Below are 19,102 nucleotides of genomic sequence, written 5' to 3'. Positions count from 1 at the left end.
ATTGATGCATGTATATTTGTATTTCAATTGGATATTTAAACACAGATCTAGAAATATGTGTTTATGAAAGTATATAAAATATTGAAATATAATTTCAGTAGATAATAGATAACTTCATTCTGGGAATAACCACAAAAAGGTTCTTGAGTAGATTAGATTAAAAAACAAACAAAAAAACAAAACAAGAAGCAGATTGAGAATGGAAATGAATGATAGCATGGCTACATATTAATTGTTCTCCTGGATTCAGAGTTGTTAATCCAGACTTTTGTGCCCACCCCATGGGGGAATTAGTTATCACAGATACAGTAGCCTACTTGATTTTTTCAATTGAATTACTGTATAGTGAATTCAGTACATTTGTGATATTTTCCTGAAGTTTGCTTTTATTTATATCTGAAGAACATGATTAATATATTTTCAGACAAAGTCTAAACTAATTCTAAAATGACTAGTTGATTCAGTCTATTATTACAGAAAGAGCAAATTATTTAAAAAATAATTGAGATGTGTTGTTTCAAGTAATACACAATATGGGTAGCTAAGTGAACCTTTTACTTAAATATCAGATCATTTTCCACATATCTCATAATCCCAATTCAAGACTTAATTCATGTAAAGCGGATTATTTCTAAAAGCTTCATCCAATTGAAATAAAAGTGAATTATTATCATTGCCCTTTTCCTCTTATCACAAACGGGAACATGACTTGTTACCTTCATCATGCCTTTCTTTATTTCCCATGTCCATGGAATATAGTTAGCAAATGCCTCCCATGTAAGACTTACATACTCAGCAACAGACAATATTTCCTGATATACCTAGACCTCTTTTTATTTCTCTGACCCTTTTAAGGATGATCATATAAATTCAGAAATAATTCTTACTAAAAATATTTGAAGATATCTGGAATATTTTGTAAATGTAAAAATGAAATTATCCTGTCATTCATTAGTCTCATATACTCAATTAGATGAATTTTAAAATTCTTTTTAAAGATAGTTATTGTTTTATTTATTTTTCTTTTTTGATTAGTATTACTTGGAATGACAAATTCAGTAGTCTAAATTAGGAATTTTTAAATATTTCACTTGTAAGAGGCTTAATGAAAATCTAAGTCAGCATGTTTGAGGAGTATATTCTAAAGGCAAACATGATTTCGAATGTTTTTGTTTACCAAACTAATTTAATTCATTTTAAAGTTATGGCATACTAATTTGTTACTTGCCTGGAAGACCCTACATAGAGAGATTTCAAAAGTAAAATCAAATATTTGGAGTGAAAAGTATAATTTCCATTTGCTATTTTCCTATGGTATAAAAATTTTTACAGAGAAATTGCCTCTTTCTTTTTTATTAGTAATTCTGTGGCAGGGGTGGGGAGTAGAAAATCCTGATTTTAAAAAGCTATGGACTGCTATTTCATTGAAAAAAATGTCAATGAATTAAATTGTGTGTGTGTGTGTGTGTGTGTGCGTGTGTGTAAAGATGTACCAATTTTAGATTTATTTTAAAACTTTTATTAGTTTGTGAGACTTCATACAAGAGGTTTCTTGGTAAAGTATTTCTCCTTTAAGCAGTATTTAGCATTGATTTAATTGTCAGTTTTATCAAATGAACCAAAAAAATGAAATAAGATAAAATTTAAGGTAACCATAACATAAATTATTTTCACTTAACACACCAGCACAAGGACTTTTTCATAAATTAGCTCAGAAGATCTCCAGATTTTGTAAGAAAAACTTTAACCCTTGCTACACAAACACAGATTATATATATATATTTTTTCCCTTGGTATATATCATAAAAAGTTCCAAAATGAGCAAGTAGTAAGGAATTTAAGATAACACCTGATGTATCACTCAATGTCTTTAGGTGTTATAACAAATCTATATGATAGAATATGCAGTGGCAGCTGCAAGAAAATGGCCAAAGTTTATCTTCTTTATGCCTCCTACCTTTAATAAAAAGAATCACTGAATTTGCATTAAAGGCCTCACCCAAATATTGAGGTTTCCTTATTCACTATTGACAAATGTTTCAGTTAAAGATATAAAACATGACAATTCAGTATAAATTTTTAGGTATTAAAATTATAATCTTCATCTAACCTCAAATACAGAAATAGTACAGTTAAACCAAAAGTGAATTGTTTTGTTTTTTTTTAACTTTCTGTTCTAAACTTTGAGCTTTACTACTTTGTTCTATTTAGGTACTAATTTATAATTTATTTCATGAATATCTTTAGAGACTGGCAAACTTAAAATAGCATTTTCTTCATGGTTTGACCGTACTTGCCAATTTTACTCCTTCCTCAACTGTGCATTTTTATGTTCAGTGACATTTGTGACAGCCAGTTGACCCAATAGACTAAACTGATAATTCTGGCTTGAACAGTTTTATAGTGGTATCCAGTAATAGGAGAAAAGAGAGAAAGGATTTCTATAAAATTATTTTCACAACAAAATTAATACAGGAAATGTCTGGGTTAATAATTTTCTTTGGATTTTCACTGTTTATATCAGAAATTTTTCCAAAGCTTTCACTGTTAGTGACTAGGAGAATCGAGAGACCTGGGGCCTGGGTGAAGCTTTAGAGATTTTGTGATAATGAGCTTTGTTAACCTGGTTCATTCGTTGAACTTTTTTGGCCCCCTGGTAATAAATCATCAGCTAAATGAAAGAGTTAGACTAAAGATCCCCTCCAGGCCAAACTAAAATTTCTGTAACTTTAAAAGAGATAGTGTGGCACAACAGAGCAAGATTTTGTTGTCCAGCTAAGCAAGATTCAGTTATCAGTTTGAGTACTTTTTAGCTCTGTGCCTATAATCAGATGCTTTGATACTTGAACTTCAAGTTCTTCATTTGTAAATTGAAATTATAGATACCTAATTAGAAATATAAGGATTGAAACATTCTCTGTAAAGCAACTAGTAAAGTCAGTAAAGTGGTGGCACTTAGTTGTTCAATCAGTGGTCAGTGCTATTGCTGATTCTTTTGAGTCAGTGACAGGAATCCTGTAAAATTTATATAAAGAGAGAGAACGGTGCTTGGCCTGAAGTTTAAGGCTTTGGTATTAGCAAATTTTAGTTAAAGTTTAGAAGACTTACAGGGGAGAATATTCTCAGCACAGAGAACCTAGCACCAATTAGTAGTCTACAGCAAATTGGTCACTTGCGTATAACCTACTTGATCTTTTCTACCTCTTTTCCTTTTGGCAGGTGAACGTCCCTTCCACTGTAACCAGTGTGGAGCTTCTTTTACTCAGAAGGGAAACCTTTTGAGACACATAAAGTTACACTCTGGAGAGAAGCCGTTCAAATGTCCTTTTTGTAGCTATGCCTGTAGAAGAAGGGACGCCCTCACAGGACACCTCAGGACCCACTCTGGTAAGTGTCACTGACTCTTTGAGAAGAAAGCTAAAATTAACGAGAATTCAGCAAAGTGTTAAAGAATGATGCAGAGTAACTTATAGCTTTGGTATATGGCTAGGAATTATCTAGACAATATTTTTATTTGTGTACACTAACTGATAAATCTTGCAAGATGCATATGGCCCTTCCTTTTTTAGACTCGTAGACTTGGCAAAAAGGAGCACTGTCAACTGAAAAGTCTCTTATTTTAAGCCATTGAAGTAAGGAAACAAGTGTTCTATGGATTTTCTGTGATTTTTAATTTTATAATTATTAAGTCAGTATAATTAATAATTTAATTTATAATATATAAATTAATGTATAATTAATCCTGTAATTATGGTTAACCCAGGATAATAGAAAATCTAGTAAAATATCATAGTTACATACTGATACCACCATAGGGGAGATGAAAGCTGTGATATTTTTCAACTGATATAGTGCCCAGTCTGGGAGTGGGAAATCAAACATCACTATTTTTAAACTTGAAAATATTATGCTCATTAGCAAATTGGCTGTGGAGTATTTTATATTTCATTTAAACGCTCCTTTTTTCTTTAACTCTCAAAATATAGTCATTGGATTTTCTCTGAAATTTTTCTCTGCTTCATAAATCATCATTAGAAAATCTAGAGTGTGATATTTTTAAAATGCTAGAATATAGTACATAAAAGAGAAAGAATGATTAGAAATCTGAATGAATCTCATTTGACTTTTAGCATGAATTGCCATAACCAAGAAGTTAAAGGTGGAAAATTAATATAGAGTACTCTCCAGCCAGTTTTATATCCTTCTGTCCATAATGACATATTAAAATTTAATTTTAATATGAAGATATGATGGAAGTGATATTTTCATCTACATTGACAAATTGTATTAGAGAGTGCTGTGGATTGTGAGGTAATATTTGTATTATCTATTTTTACATTTTTTCCTATTAATCCTTAAGGCTTTATTTTTTAACATGAATGTGAAATGTATAAAACTAATTTAGATATTAACTTGTCAATGTGGAGCAGTTGTAGAAAAATGAAATTAATTCAAACATTAAAACAAAATATTTTAAGTATATATAGTTACTTGCCCCCCTGACTCATAGCAATTCCCTTATTTCTAACCATGACATTTTATATTTTAAATTATGCTATGAAAATTACATCTTTATTATAAAAATTATTCTTTATTGAAAGAATGTTCTTAAGATGTGACAGTAAGTTCCTTTAGCTAGCCATGTACTCTGGCTTATTAAAGTATTACTGAGCTAACTACAGATTATATAAAACATAGCTTTGCATGAACATTAGCTGTTACATGAAGTTGAAGCAAAAATACAACTTTAAGCATCTATTTCATTCTTAACAAAATTGTGTTGCTTTTAATAATCATGGTTTAATGTACACATGTTACTTTACCTGGGATTGCTATATTATCCTTAGAAGGTTTAATGCCTTCAGCGCTCAAGAAGGATTTCAATACTCACCTTAATTTGTGTTGCCTTGATATCCTTTTTGTTCTTTTAACACATCCATCCCTGTGGGTGGTGTTTGAGAAGACACTTTGGTTTTTGTTTCTATTGAGCTGGGCAGTTTCAATCAGCATCTTTTTGCAAATTAGTCATGACTCATCTAGGGGTTCCTGACTGGTGCCTAATGAAGTGAGAGATGAAAAAGGTGTCACTCCAAAAGTAGGCCATTCCCATTGGCTTTTACCAGGCCAGACACGACATTTCTTACATGCTTCTGTGTAATTATAAATTGTGTGTGTGTAAAGTGAAGCTGTTTCTGTGAAATCTTATATTCTGTAAATAAATATATTGCCTCTTTGAGGTTCAAAAAAAATAAAGACATGGACCCATAGTGGCAATCATACTGATTTTACAAATTGGTATACAAAGTCAAGATTTTGTAGATATATAAACAGACTCAAATTGGCTAATAAGGAGAGCTTAATGTAGTAATGAGGGGGGGTGTCATCCAGCTAGTGCCTCATCAATGGGTGACATGAATTCAGTTATACTTCCAACTGTAACCTAAAATATTGCCATTTTTTAAATAATAGATACAGTGTAAAACATAGCTGCTAAAGTCCATGCTTCTCTAATTGTTCAGAAAGTTCAAATTGATCATTATAGCTTTCTTATTCTACTACCAATTCCACCTTCCCCTTAAGCTTACCCTGTTTTGTAGCACCTGGGCTAGACAGGATTCTTTATCTGATGAATGACCCAAATCTTAATTTCTACAAATACTGAGTATTTGATGGTCCTGTTTTCCTGGGACTACTGCAGTTTTCCAGTAACCAGGATTATTGGGCACATTTTTTTTTTCAATGTTTATTTATTTTTGGGACAGAGAGAGACAGAGCATGAACAGGGGAGGGGCAGAGAGAGAGGGAGACACAGAATCAGAAACAGGCTCCAGGCTCTGAGCCATCAGCCCAGAGCCTGATGCGGGGCTCGAACTCACGGACCGCGAGATGGTGACCTGGCTGAAGTCGGACGCTTAACCGACTGTGCCACCCAGGCGCCCCAGGGCACATTTTTTTAAAAGAGGTGCCCCATTGAATCTCCTGAGTTCCAAACATAGCAACACCCCCAAATCATCTTGGTAATCTGGAAAAGTTACCAACCAATAGTCCACTTCTCTCCCTGTTACTTTAGCAGCTTGAGATGCCCCCAAATAGCCAGGGAGTAGTCCAATATGACCGACTCAGAGCTCTGATCCATGGTGGAAACATTCTTCCTTTGGGTACCTAGCACATACATCAGAACAATATACCCAAACATGCCTCCTTCTTCATGATGACAGGTGCAAAGTGCAGCCATTTGCATTTATTACAGAGGATCAAATTCTATTTGTGTAGACCACTAAACCCATAACATTTCACTAATGCTGCTAGGCTCTGAACTTTCTGTGGCAATTATCTCCTATTCTCTAGCATATATCTTACTGAGGCATCTCAGGTATTTACTACTTCCTGCTCACCATGTCCAGTCAGTACCATGAATGTAATGTTCCAACTTGATGTTCTGTGGGATGTCAAGATGAACAAGATTTCTTTGCACTGTATTATAGCAAAGAGGAGAGTTGACCTAGCCTGAAGCTAAGATAATAAAAGTATGCTTTCCCTGCAATGTGAAGGCACATTACTTCAGATTATCTTTGTTGATAAGGAATTATTTTTCAAAGAAATTGTTAAGTCACTACCTCCATACCTGGTATCAGGGGCTATGTTAATATGCGCCAATAAAGGTATTACAGCTAGAACTGCATCTGTAGTTGGCTCTTGATGTGATTAAGTCTACATTTATCCACAGAACCATCTTACAGTATAACCATCATTAGCCCAATAAACAGTATAAATGAGTGTGTGTAGGAATCCCCACCCAACATCTTTCAGTTTTAGTTTACTGTCTTGGGAGAGATATAAGTCTAAGGCTATGATCTCCAATATGGTATCCACCAGCTACTTGTGGCTGTTAAGCACCTAAATATGGTTGTCTAGGTCTTGCGGGCAAATGATGATGAAACGTTGAAATGATTTTTTGATTAAATAAAGTCTTTTAAAATTAATACCAACTTTTTAAAATGTGGCCACTAGAAAATTTGAAATTACACGTGTGACTCATATTTGCACCATACAGCATTGTTCTCAGCTTTTGGTAATAGCCCTGGGTCAGGGAACCAACATAAGAATCCTGTCCATTGCATGGGGCTTCTGAGTGGCTCAATTGGTTGTGTCTGACTCTGGATTTTGGCTCAGGTCATGATCTCACAGTTCGTGAATTTGAGTCCTTCACTTGGGCTCTGTGCTGGCAGTGTGGAGCCTGCTTGCAATTCTTATTCTCTCCCCCTCTTTTTCTGCCCCCGCCCTGATTTCTCTCTCAAAATAAATGAATAAACTTAAAAAAAAGACACAGTTCTTCCTATTGCTTAATTTATTTGTTCTCACAATACTGTAAGATGGACTTGGGTAAAGTCTACATATTTATCTTGACCTCCATATGCACCCCGCTTTGAACTGGTGGACCATAATGGCATTTGGAGTTCTAGAGATTAATGTCAGCTCAGAGCTATTTCTAATAGCATTAACTGATAATATGTGGTAAGACTTGTTATTTCCCTCTTCCTAGTGCATAGTCACCATCATAAATGGCCATGGTGATTCTGGAATGACTTAGAAGATTCATAGCATATATCCATGGCCAGGTTTCAGGATCTTTTCCAAAAGGGACTATCTTCATCTAATTATGTGACTTTGGGCTATGAATACAATAGGCTTAGATCTAGGCACTGGATAAGAGATCATGAATCCCACCATGGCTATGCAAGTTCAGTTTTTGCCCATAAGACCTAGACATTTTCTGCATAAGTTGGTTAGCAGCTTGGTAGTCTAACCATTTATTTCATTCTTGGGGACTCCATAATTGGTTAGCCATTGCCCTAGGACCCTATGGCACAAAACATCATGATTATCACCCCATCCCTATGGTTTGTTAAGGTAATTGCACCTTCCTGATATTTGTTCCTAACATAGAGCCTAGACCACTCTGAGGTCACACATACATTTAAATCAGGGAGCTCAGTTCTGTTTGCAATATCTATCATTGTTCTCCCCAGCCAAGGGAAGACAGTTAACATAAGCTTTTTTTGTTTTAAAGAGATAGAGACAGAGCACGAGCAGGGAAGGGGCAGAGAGAGAGGGAGACACAGAATCCAAAGCAGGCTCTAGGGTCTGAGCTGTCAGCACAGAGCCCAACACTGGGCTCGAACTCATGAACCATGAGATCGTGACCTGAGCCGAAGTTGGATGCTCAACCAACTGAGCCACCCAGGCTCCCCCGGTTACCATGAGCTTTTGAAGCATGTGGCTTCTTTCCTTACCAGAGTAGTTCTTTGGTGAAGGGAATGCTCCACGCGTGCTTTCAGAAGTATGTTAGCAGCACACTGAACAGGATGGTTCATAATTGATCTTTTCCATTATTCTTACTTACTTGAGCTTTTGTTCTTCTTCCTCTTTGCTATGCCAAGAAAATTGTGGCATTTCAACTTTTTACAAACAAACCATCATTGAATCAAGAATTCAATTAACTAGTCACTCCCACTTGCTCAAGGCAATGTATTAAGTCCCAAATCCCAGGTGAATACATATATTTGATAAATTTGGCCCTAGATAATCTAGCATTTTGGTTCATCTTCTTGATATCAATTTAGTATCAATTCATTCCCTTACATGCTAACTGGACTCCTGTTGATACAAATTGGTAGTTTTACAGTTCTTTCAGTGTATAGGCTGTCACCTGGATCAAGCCTTGATTTTAGTTATATTAGGATCTAACTTACTATGAGACGAGGGGCAATGAGAGGTAATAGAAATGAGTCCTTAAAAGAATTGCCATTCTCTGATTGGGTTCTTGCCTCCGCTAAAGCAATTGAAAGTCCCTTACTATGGGATAGCTGATTTATAGGAACATTGGTTTCCTTAGAAGGCAGTGTGAGAAGTGAGGATTGTGTCTTCCAGCAAGGATGGTTTGGGAGTGTTTGGGGGTTCAACATTCTGAGCCTTAGTATTTGATCAGATAGTACCATCCCATGTTTCACTAGTCCATTACCAAGACCAAGTTGTATTGGTATTGCCCATTTTATTTACTACAGCAATTCCATAACTATTCAAGTCAGATTCTGGAGTTGGTTTGTAGCCTTATTTGTCCTGAGGCTTAAGTAAATAAGGACTCTTAAAGTCAACAGAGGACTTTGATATTCCACTTGTGCTCTAACATGAAGTGATCATTCAAGCCCTCAAACTGTCCTTTCTTCTTTGTATAAATCCTTAGGGCCATCAGAAATAGCCATATCACACACCAGTCTTCACTCTAAACACCACCATTGTCACTTCAGCAAGTAAAGGCTACATGCTACCAGCAGTGATAATTTAAGTAGTCACATTGCCAACAAATGCCTAGAAATAGTAGTATCCCATCAGCGTCCCATTAAGGAGGCCTTTCTGTTCTCTTCAAATATGAGCAAGTTAGGGGCGCCTGGGTGGCTCAGTCGGTTAAGCGTCCGACTTCAGCTCAGGTCACGATCTCACAGTCCGTGAGTTCGAGCCCCGCGTCGGGCTCTGGGCTGATGGCCCAGAGCCTGGAGCCTGCTTCCGATTCTGTGTCTCCCTCTCTCTCTGCCCCTCCCCCATTCATACTCTGTCTCTGTCTCAAAAATAAATAAACGTTAAAAATATATATATATAGAAAAAATAACAATTATGAGCAAGTTAATGCCAAAATGCCATTTTGACTCTTTGAAGCCTTGGGCCATTCCTACTAGTAACGATCCATCAAGGCCATGACAGGAGCAATGAGACACTCATATGGGGGGAAATTTGGAGACATTCATGATAACATTAACAAGAGAATAGTGAGTCATAAAGGAAACCAACAAAAGATTGTTGAAGCACTCTGAGGCTAGCAATAGTAAGAAGCCATTAGCAGCCCTATGTCTGGAGGGACATTGGGATCAAGGGATCACTAGAATTAAGAGAGGTAGGAGATGGGTCTTGAACACTGACGTTCAGTAGAGGAATGTACCCCCCCACTTACCTGTGACTGAGAAATAAACACCTTGATCTCACTTTCTCTACCCTCCAGTCTCTTGATGATGCCTTACATTAACTGAACCCAACCAGAAGCCAGAGAACAAAGGAGCCTACTGATGAAGCCAATAGGAATTAGCTTTCTGCAGGAGCAAAGAAGGGTGAAAATGGCTATGACGGTGAAACAGAATAGGCCAGAGATTGACTAAAATTTAGGAACCAGTGCTTAAAATGATCAGTATAGGGTATTAAACATAGTATAATGATTTTAATATTAATTTCTGTTTTTTATGAATATAATTAGTACAAAGTATTTTGGTTCCTCCTACTCCCCCCACTTTGGGTAATGACTGTCCATTGTTTTAGTTACTGTGTTCTATAATATTAATATTGCATCTTTGGTTCCTGTATTTTAGATTTGAAAATTTTCACATCTACTAGTTTGGTAACAAAGAGCCTGATATTGATGTACATTTATATGTTAAATAAAAAAAAAAAAACACTCAGGAAAAATATAGAGAGAATACAACATACATTCAATCTCTGTTGTCCCTTTCCTATTTGGAACTCTACTTGCATACTGTAGAGGACACCAGGTAGTATCTTGGTTTTGATTGTTTAGTCCCAGTAATTACTTACCAGATAATATATGGAATTTCTTGAGACCTTCCTAGATATTAGGCACTGTACGAAGCACTTCCCAAGGATTATTCCTTTAATTAAAGCCCTTTTATCTGACATGAGCAAAGCCAGGCATTTTATCAATTAACAGCAGTAAATCTAGTAACACGAGAAATTCTTTTGATAAAAGTCCTTACATTTAAAAAATATATAATCTATGTAATCATTTACCTCTTGATATAAGGCCTGTCCCTTTTCTTTCAGTGAGGAATTTGGTTTTGGAATTCCATGTAAGTTTTCTGTCCTAAACCACAGTCATAATGCATCATCTCTAATTCCATTTTCAGTGTCTTTTGTTTTTAATAATACTCTTTTAATGTTTATTTATTTTTGGGATAGAGAGAGAGAGAGGGGCAGACTACAAGTTGGGGGGTGGGTGGGGGCGGGGCAGCAGTCAGACAGAGACACACACAGAACCCAAAACAGGCTCCAGGCTCTGAGCTGTCAGCACAGAGCTTCATGGAGGGCCCAAACCCACAAACCATGAGATCATGAACGTTGGCTGCTTAACTGACTGAGCCACCCAGGCGACCCTTTTTTCAGTGTCTTTAAGAACTTAAACACCCTTGTTATGCAACAGCTAAATTTTTAAGATTTCTCAGTATTTTTTTGGAGTATCTTTGCCCATCTACAATTCTTTAGTATTTTTTAAGTCAACTCACCTTTATTGAATCTCTCCGGAGTGGCAAAGTTAGTTTTCAGAAACAACTTTAGTTTTGTATTTATTTTCTTGAAATATGGAAATTTAAATAATTTATGTAATCATAATAACAGGTTCAGCTGGCATAAATAGATTTGGCTAGAATCATAAGGACTCAGTGACTAGTTCAACCACTGGAGTGTTTACTTGGGCATACAAAGGGGCCTACGAGCTCCAGGAATTCAGGGCTTGAGAGAGAGGCAGTTGGTCAAGAGAGCTTTTTGCTGTTATTATTCTTATTTTACAGATGAGGGACTGATGCTCAGAGAGGTCATACAGAGCCTAGATTCATACCAAGGTAGTCAAACTCCAAAATCTATACTTTATGTTCTGGGATAAATAATACAGCCCTAAATATTTATTCTATAAAACTTTATTAATTCCAAATGATAAAGAAAAAAATACTAACTATCTAGAGGTCAAAATATCTGGGTTTAGAATGGCTCATTGCAAATTAGCCATATGACTGCATCAAATCGCTTAATTTGATCTTTAAATCTCCCTATGCTCCCAATATTATATGATGCTAACTAAATACAGTGTGTTATCTTCTCTCCCAGAAGTTGGCTGCTGATCATTCATTACAGCCAAATCTTAAAGGGTAAAAGACTAGTCCCTACTCCCCACTGTTTTTTTCTTACAGTTTGCTATGGTTTAACTTTAAAATAGATTTATATAAAATTTGTTTTCACAAACCTTCATAGCACCACTATTACTTCTCTGCAACTATCTGCTAACCTATATATTTTTAAAAAATTTTTTTAACGTTTATTTATTTTTGAGACAGAGAGAGACAGAGCATGAACGGGGAGTGTCAGAGAGAGGGAGACACAGAATCTGAAACAGGCTCCAGGCTCTGAGCTGTCAGCACAGAGCCCGACGCAGGGCTCGAACTCACGGACCATGAGATCATGACCTGAGCCGAAGTCGGACGCTTAACCGACTGAGCCACCCAGGCGCCCCGTGCTAACCTATATTTAAGAGGTAGCTTTGGGTGGCTTAGATGGTTAAGTGTCCAGCTCTTGGTTTTGGCTCAGGTCATGATCTCACCATCCGTGTGAGTCTGAGCCCCACATCGGGCTCCACACTGACATTGTGGAGCCTGCTTGGGATTTTCTCTCTCTCCGCACTCTGCTCTTCCCCCGCTCACGCACATGCTCTCTCTCTCTCAAAATAAATAAAAACTTAAATAAAACACAATATTAAAAAAAAAAAAAGAGCCTTGATGTAGACATTTTCTTATTTTGTACTCTTAGGTCCAGATATGCAGAAGTTTACTTAAAACACATTCCCACTTAAGAGTATTTTTTAGGGACGCTTGGGTGGCTCAATGGGTTAAGTGTCCAACTCTGGATTTTGGCTCAGGTCATGATTTCATGGTTTGTAGGTTCAAGCCCTGCATCTGGCTGTGCACAGTGTTGAGCCTGCTTGGGATTCATTCTTTTTCTTTCTTTCTTTGTTTCCTTCCTTCCTTCCTTCCTTTCTCTCCCTCTCCCTCTCCTTCTCCCTCTCCCTCTCCCTCCCTCCCCTTCTTTCTCTGCCCCTCCTATGCTGGTGGACGCTTGTTCTGTCTCACAGTAAATAAACTTAGAAAAAAAAAGTATTTTTTATAAAACTCTTTCTACTGTATTGCTGAACACCAGTAAAATTATAACACAATATTGAATTTTTCTTCCCTCACCTTTGCTAATTAGTACCTAAAAGATATTTTTTACACTGGAATAGAAAATGGGTTTAAGGTTACAAAACCCTGGTTACTTGATTTAATTGCATGCCTTAAATTTTGATTACAGTCATTGATAACATTTTTTTAAAAGTGAAAGGATATCAAGTTTTATAAATAATTAATAAATCAGAACCCCCTAAAGAACAATAATACTTTGGTAGTGTTTACTAGTATTTGACATGGAAAAGTTTGTTTTCTAACAATAATTTTTGAATAGTATAATTTTATTATTTATGGAAATATATCAGATTAACATGATATTATTTTTTCAGTAGCATATAATTCCTGTGAATAACTCCTGTATTTTATTCCCCACTACTTAAGATTATAAGAGAAGAAATCAAAACTTTCTTACTTTGGTTATGACAATGCTGTATCCTTTTTCTGAAATACTCTCCATTCAGAAAAAATGCTTGTACAATAATCATCAGTGTTTGAGGTTTTGTTTTTTTAAAAGTATCTTCACTTATGAGTTATTTAGAGCTGATCTACTTGATGCTGGATATTTTATTAGAATTGCTTTATTTAGGGGCGCCTGGGTGGCGCAGTCAGTTAAGCGTCCGACTTCAGCCAGGTCACGATCTCACGGTCTGGGAGTTCGAGCCCCGCGTCAGGCTCTGGGCTGATGGCTCAGAGCCTGGAGCCTGTTTCCGATTCTGTGTCTCCCTCTCACTCTGCCCCTCCTCCGTTCATGCTCTGTCTCTCTCTGTCCCAAAAATAAATAAAGGTTGAGAATTGCTTTATTTATTGCAATATGTTAGCTAAATTCAAACATCTATCAATTACTTATTTCTTTTGCTTTTTGTCACACTCAAAACAAGATGACTGGCTGAAAAAGGAAAAAAAAAACCACATCTTTTTACATGTGGAATTTAAATGATATTCTAAGAGGGAGTAGGAAGAGAGGGGAAGAAGAAGAAATAAAGAATTGGAATATATCATTAACAGTATACCAGCTGAAGATTACAGTCAAATTTTTAGCCCAGTGATAAAATATCTACACTTCTTTATATAAGAGTACAGGAAAATAAAAGATACTCGTTTATATTTAAAACTCCATCCATTAATCTTAAGATTTACCACACAAATTATCTAATTTGCCTTATAAAAATTTATTACATTTTTATGGGAGTTTTTCATGAGGAATCAGTGAGTCAGTACTCCTGTTACAAAAATGATTTTTATTAGTTTTCTCTTTTAGATTTTTAGTTTAACAAGTAATTATAGTCCTTTCATTCCTAGAAATTTGATTAGTGTGCTTCTTACGTTATATATTGCTCCTTTTAATTGTCTTTATTATACCCAATACACTGGGGAAATAGTGTTTCAATTAAGTCTTGGACCCCTATTAATCAAAATAATACTTAGCATACTTATTTTTTTTTAACTCTAGGAGGAACTAGAATTGCATATTTTTTTCTAATTGCCATTTCAGGTACATGTCTCTCATACTCTAATGCTGTGTCCAAATTAAATATTAAACACAGAATAGAAGATTATGTATTTTTAATATATGGAAACTTGTATAGTATATATGCATTATAAATTGTAAGGAGGAAAAAGTAAGTAGGAAAGGATTCTTAACAAAAATCATTTATTGCTTAAAAAATGAAATCTTTTAAAACATGAAAATTAAAAATCCTAGTGTCCCAAGGAAATCTATTGTACTCTAAAAAAGCCAAGTAAATATTCCTTACCATTCATATTTTGAAGATGCTTGTTATAACACTAAAGAATTGTTCAGAGATTTATTAAAATATAATTGAGTAAGCAGATCAGTGTAGGAATTATTTGATTTTTTTGTTCATTTTATTTTTCAAAAATAAGTCCTTTGAGTTTTCAATAAGACTTGCTATAGTATTTTAAGGAAAACCTTAGCTTTCAATTAGGCCAATAGTTATTGTATAATTCTTTATTCAGATATATCACCTAAGAATAAGTACTTTGTAAAATTAGGTTATGTGATATAACATAACCTTGGAGTTCTAACTGTTTGAAGAGACCTCCAGAGCCTTGAAGTCTGCATCTTTTTACTTACGGTCATTCTGAACAGTTCTCTAGTTTATTTCCAAACACCTTAGGAAGGCTGATTTTTACAATATTACTTTGTAGCCTATTATTCAGTGTTTGACAGTTTTTAACCTAAGAACTTTGTGCTTTATGTCGAATTGTCAGTTTAAAACTATTTTGTCCTATAAAAAGCAGCTGGACCAGATGTACCATATAAATATCCATCTGTTAAAACAATAACTTCCCCTCACTGTACTTTTTTTTTTTTCTAACTCTGTTATATAAGGACTGCCTTTTTATTTTTTTGAGACCCTGGAATCCCAAGGTCTATATTCTGTCTATAAAAACAGCTCATAAGTATTAAATAGTTGTAATTAGTTCCCAATACTGATTTTTTTAAACATTATCAGTTATATACTGTACTGCTATAAACTCATTTACATGTTTTCCATTATTTTTAACTCTAATTTCTGTTTTGTTCAGCTGTGCTTTTAACTATTATGAGAAAATACCTATAAAATATCATGACTCAGCCTGCTTTTGAATATATTTGAACATTTACCTTTAGTAGAATGTTCAACCAACCAAGTGGTATTTTTAAGGTATAAACGGCATGCTCTCAGAGAAACTGATAAGAAGAGATAGCTCTTCATCTTCAAATTTGTTTAAAATAAACCTCAAAAGCAGTATCTGACTTGGAGAGATAGAACTAACTTTTGTCCATATTATTAAAGAAACAATTTAAGGTCAAATACTCTAGTTTTAAGTCTTTTCACATGGGACAGTCTATTAATTCATCCTAAGAATGAAATGGCTTCAAATATATTGTCATTTCTTGCTACAGGATTCACTGTCACAGGCACATCATCTCCTTTAATTACTGACTGATCAGGAACTCCATAAACTAGAAGGGATTCTAAAGTGCATATTGCTTTTTGTAATCACGATCCATCTTGTTGTATTAAATTATCTTTCCCTCTCGTGTCTCCTTTTGTTTTCTACCTTTTCCCCCCATTCCTTCAATGTTTGCTTCAGTATTATTTCAGCTTTTGAAGTATAGACCTTTGAATATTAACAATTTGATTATTTGTGAAATGAGTGAAGAGTAAAAAATGTCTGAAAATTAGGTACTTGGCTAAAAGAGTATCATTATCAGTTATTTTCATATTGATGTTATTTTGAAACTAGATTATCATGACTTTTCTACCAGATTTGCCAAAGAGACACATTTAAAAATTACTAACCCATGGCCTAGTATAATGATAGACATATTGGATTAAATTATTCAGAAATTGAATCCAGTGTGGCTCATTCATAATAGTGATGGTGCATTAAGCATAGTATAATTTGTCCTGCAGACTTCCCGTGAGAAGGAACTGTTTTCACCTGATTGTAAACTTGGCACCTGGCCCACTTTCTGGGTGATCTCCCAAGTGTGAACTTTCCCCACCCTCCACCCCCCTTTCCTTCCTGGAGGTGCTTGATAGAGGTGGATTACACTGATAGTACACAAGCAGTGTCAGTTGCACACATGATTTGCATAAAACTGTGCTGTGCTGATTTCACCCAAGTCCTGATAATGATGCCCATGGTACCTCTCTGTATGCTTTGCAATAAACACTGGAGAGAGGGAATGGGATTAGTATTTTCATTCTGACTCTGAAACACACCCTTAAGGCACTGCCCATTGAAATATGATCAGGAGAGAAAAGCCACTTTCAGTCAAGCTAGCTGGTAAGACAATCCATGTGATTTCTATCCAGTAAGTAGAACACTTTTCTTTTCCAGACCAATAATCATTATATACTCTACCTTATACATCCCTCAGAAATTAAACTTTTTGAAATATTTTTAAATGTTTATTTTTGAGAGAGAGAGCGCAAGCTGGGAAGGGGCACAGAGCAAGGGAAACACAGAATCCGAAGCAGGCTCCAGGCTCTGAGCTGTCAGCACAGAGCCCACCGCAGGGCTTGAACCCACAAACTGTGAGATCATGCATGACCTGAGCTGAAGTCAGATGCTTAACCAATTGAGCCACCCAGGTGCCCCAGAAATTAAATTTTTTGTGTGTGTGAAATTAAATTTTTTAATAGCATATATGACCTTATCTTTTTTCAAATAGCAGTTGTCATGCTTCTTTAAATTTCAAACACTTATTTCTAGAAGGAATTATTAAAGAGAAGTCTTCTATAACACATACTCATGTGATATAGCACTTAAGTTGGGTGAGGGAGTGTTTAGATCAGTTTACTGCTGGAACCTTTCCTCCTTATCTTTTTTCTCTTGTCAGGAATTGTAAAGAAATAGGCAAGAATCATGGAGCCATTTCTCATTCTTCTAAGTCTTCTATAGACATTGGTCTCATTACCAAGTTGACTAGCACAGTTTTATACCCTGCATGGATGTTGGTGTGGACAGTCTGAATTTGTGGCCATTTCACACTTTCTCTTTCACATAGTTCTCTATGTTCTCTTGGAACTCATGGCAGAAGTGGAAGGGCAGCATGCCAACTTTATTACTCAGTGTCCAAAAGGGCATATCACACTGTTTTTTTTATTTTGTTTTTTTTAAGGATTTTTTTTTTTTTTTTTTGGTAAGCTAACCTCCACCCTCTCTTATTTTCCTACTTGATCCGTGTATGTGAGTCAAAGAAACCTGTTCATCCACAGCCTGTACTGTCTTGCCAAATCTTGTAAGAAAACTCCCAAATGGTTAAAAAAAAAAAAAAATCTTACAAATGAGGCATATAAAAACCAATATCATTCATTATAATCATATATATTTAGAACATAATTAAATTTTTATTTATTTTTTTTAGTGTTTATTTTTGAGAGAGATAGAGCAGGGGAGGGGCAGAGAGAGAGAAACACACAGAATCCGAAGCAGGCTCCAGGATCTGAGTTGTCAGCACAGAGCCCAATACAGGACTCGAACTCACAAACTGTGTGATCATGAGCTGAGCTGAAGTCGGACGCTTAACCAACTGAGCCACCCAGGTGCCCCAAATTTTTATTTAAAGTATCAGAAATCAATGTAACACAGTAGTAATCCCTTTAATTTGTACAGAAATCTTATGATAATAAGTATATAGATAAGAATACTAGGGGCCCCCTGTGTGGCTCAGTCAGTTAAGCATCTGACTCTTGATTTCCACTCAGGTCATGATCTCACGGTTCATGAGTTTGAGCCCTGCATCGGGCTCTGATTTGTCAGCTTGGTTTTCTGTCTCCCTCTGTCTCACTCTCTACCCCTCCCCTGCTTGCTCTCTCTCTCTCTTAAAATAAAATTTAAAAAATGAAAGATCCTAAATTCAGCATCTCCAAGAAGAGGTCTTACTCTGTTTTGCCTGTGCCTCCCTTATACTGTATCAGATGAATGAATGAATCTGTGGGTGCTTTCAGTTGAACCTTCTTGCGTTAACTACAAAGTTAAAGATTTGTAGAGGTCAGTGGTGATTATATGTATTTCCTAGTAAATGATAAATGTCAGTCCATTACAAAAATAAAAAGTTAATGGCTAATATTTAATGGGCTGTTATCTTGTAAAAAGCACTATTTTAAGGGCCTTATTTTACAGATAAGGAAAATTAAATCTACAGAGGGTGAGCATAGCATAATGTATAAAGAAACTGAATCAGTATGTTGTACATCTAAAACTAATATAACATTGGGTGTTAGCTATACTCAAGATTTTTTATAAATGAGTAAATAAATAAATAGGAGAGATGCTACCTAACATCCCCACAATTTGTAGTTTTAAGTATTATATGTATGGTTCTTTATGTAAAGTTTATTGTTATACTTTTACCTAATTTTTTATTCATATTTTACCAACAGTGTATACTGTTTGGATTAGATTTTAACCATACAACACATATACACACATCCACACACCAAAGTGCTCAATATAACAAAACTAAAGGATATCATACTGAAATAAATATTTCCATAATGTTTGAGGACATATAGAAATTTAGAATAAAATAA

General features: G+C 35.4%; 1 protein-coding gene across 9 annotated transcripts in view; it reads left to right on the top strand.

Moving 5' to 3' along the window:
- Positions 1 to 19,102, top strand: part of IKZF2 (IKAROS family zinc finger 2) — a 163,327-nt gene that overhangs the window by 106,885 nt on the left and 37,340 nt on the right. For all 9 annotated transcript variants that reach the window (XM_040476149.1, XM_040476145.1, XM_040476143.1 and 6 more), the window contains one exon: positions 3,220 to 3,387. In XM_040476149.1, the coding sequence (XP_040332083.1) occupies positions 3,220 to 3,387 (168 nt within the window). The remainder of the gene's footprint in view (positions 1 to 3,219; positions 3,388 to 19,102) is intronic.

This window comes from Herpailurus yagouaroundi, unplaced genomic scaffold (genome assembly GCF_014898765.1).
Source record: "Herpailurus yagouaroundi ecotype Mexico unplaced genomic scaffold, PumYag 140, whole genome shotgun sequence".
Taxonomy (NCBI): domain Eukaryota; kingdom Metazoa; phylum Chordata; class Mammalia; order Carnivora; family Felidae; genus Herpailurus; species Herpailurus yagouaroundi.
Note: the sequence above shows the minus strand (reverse complement) of the source record. Positions and strands in the feature narration are given on the sequence as shown.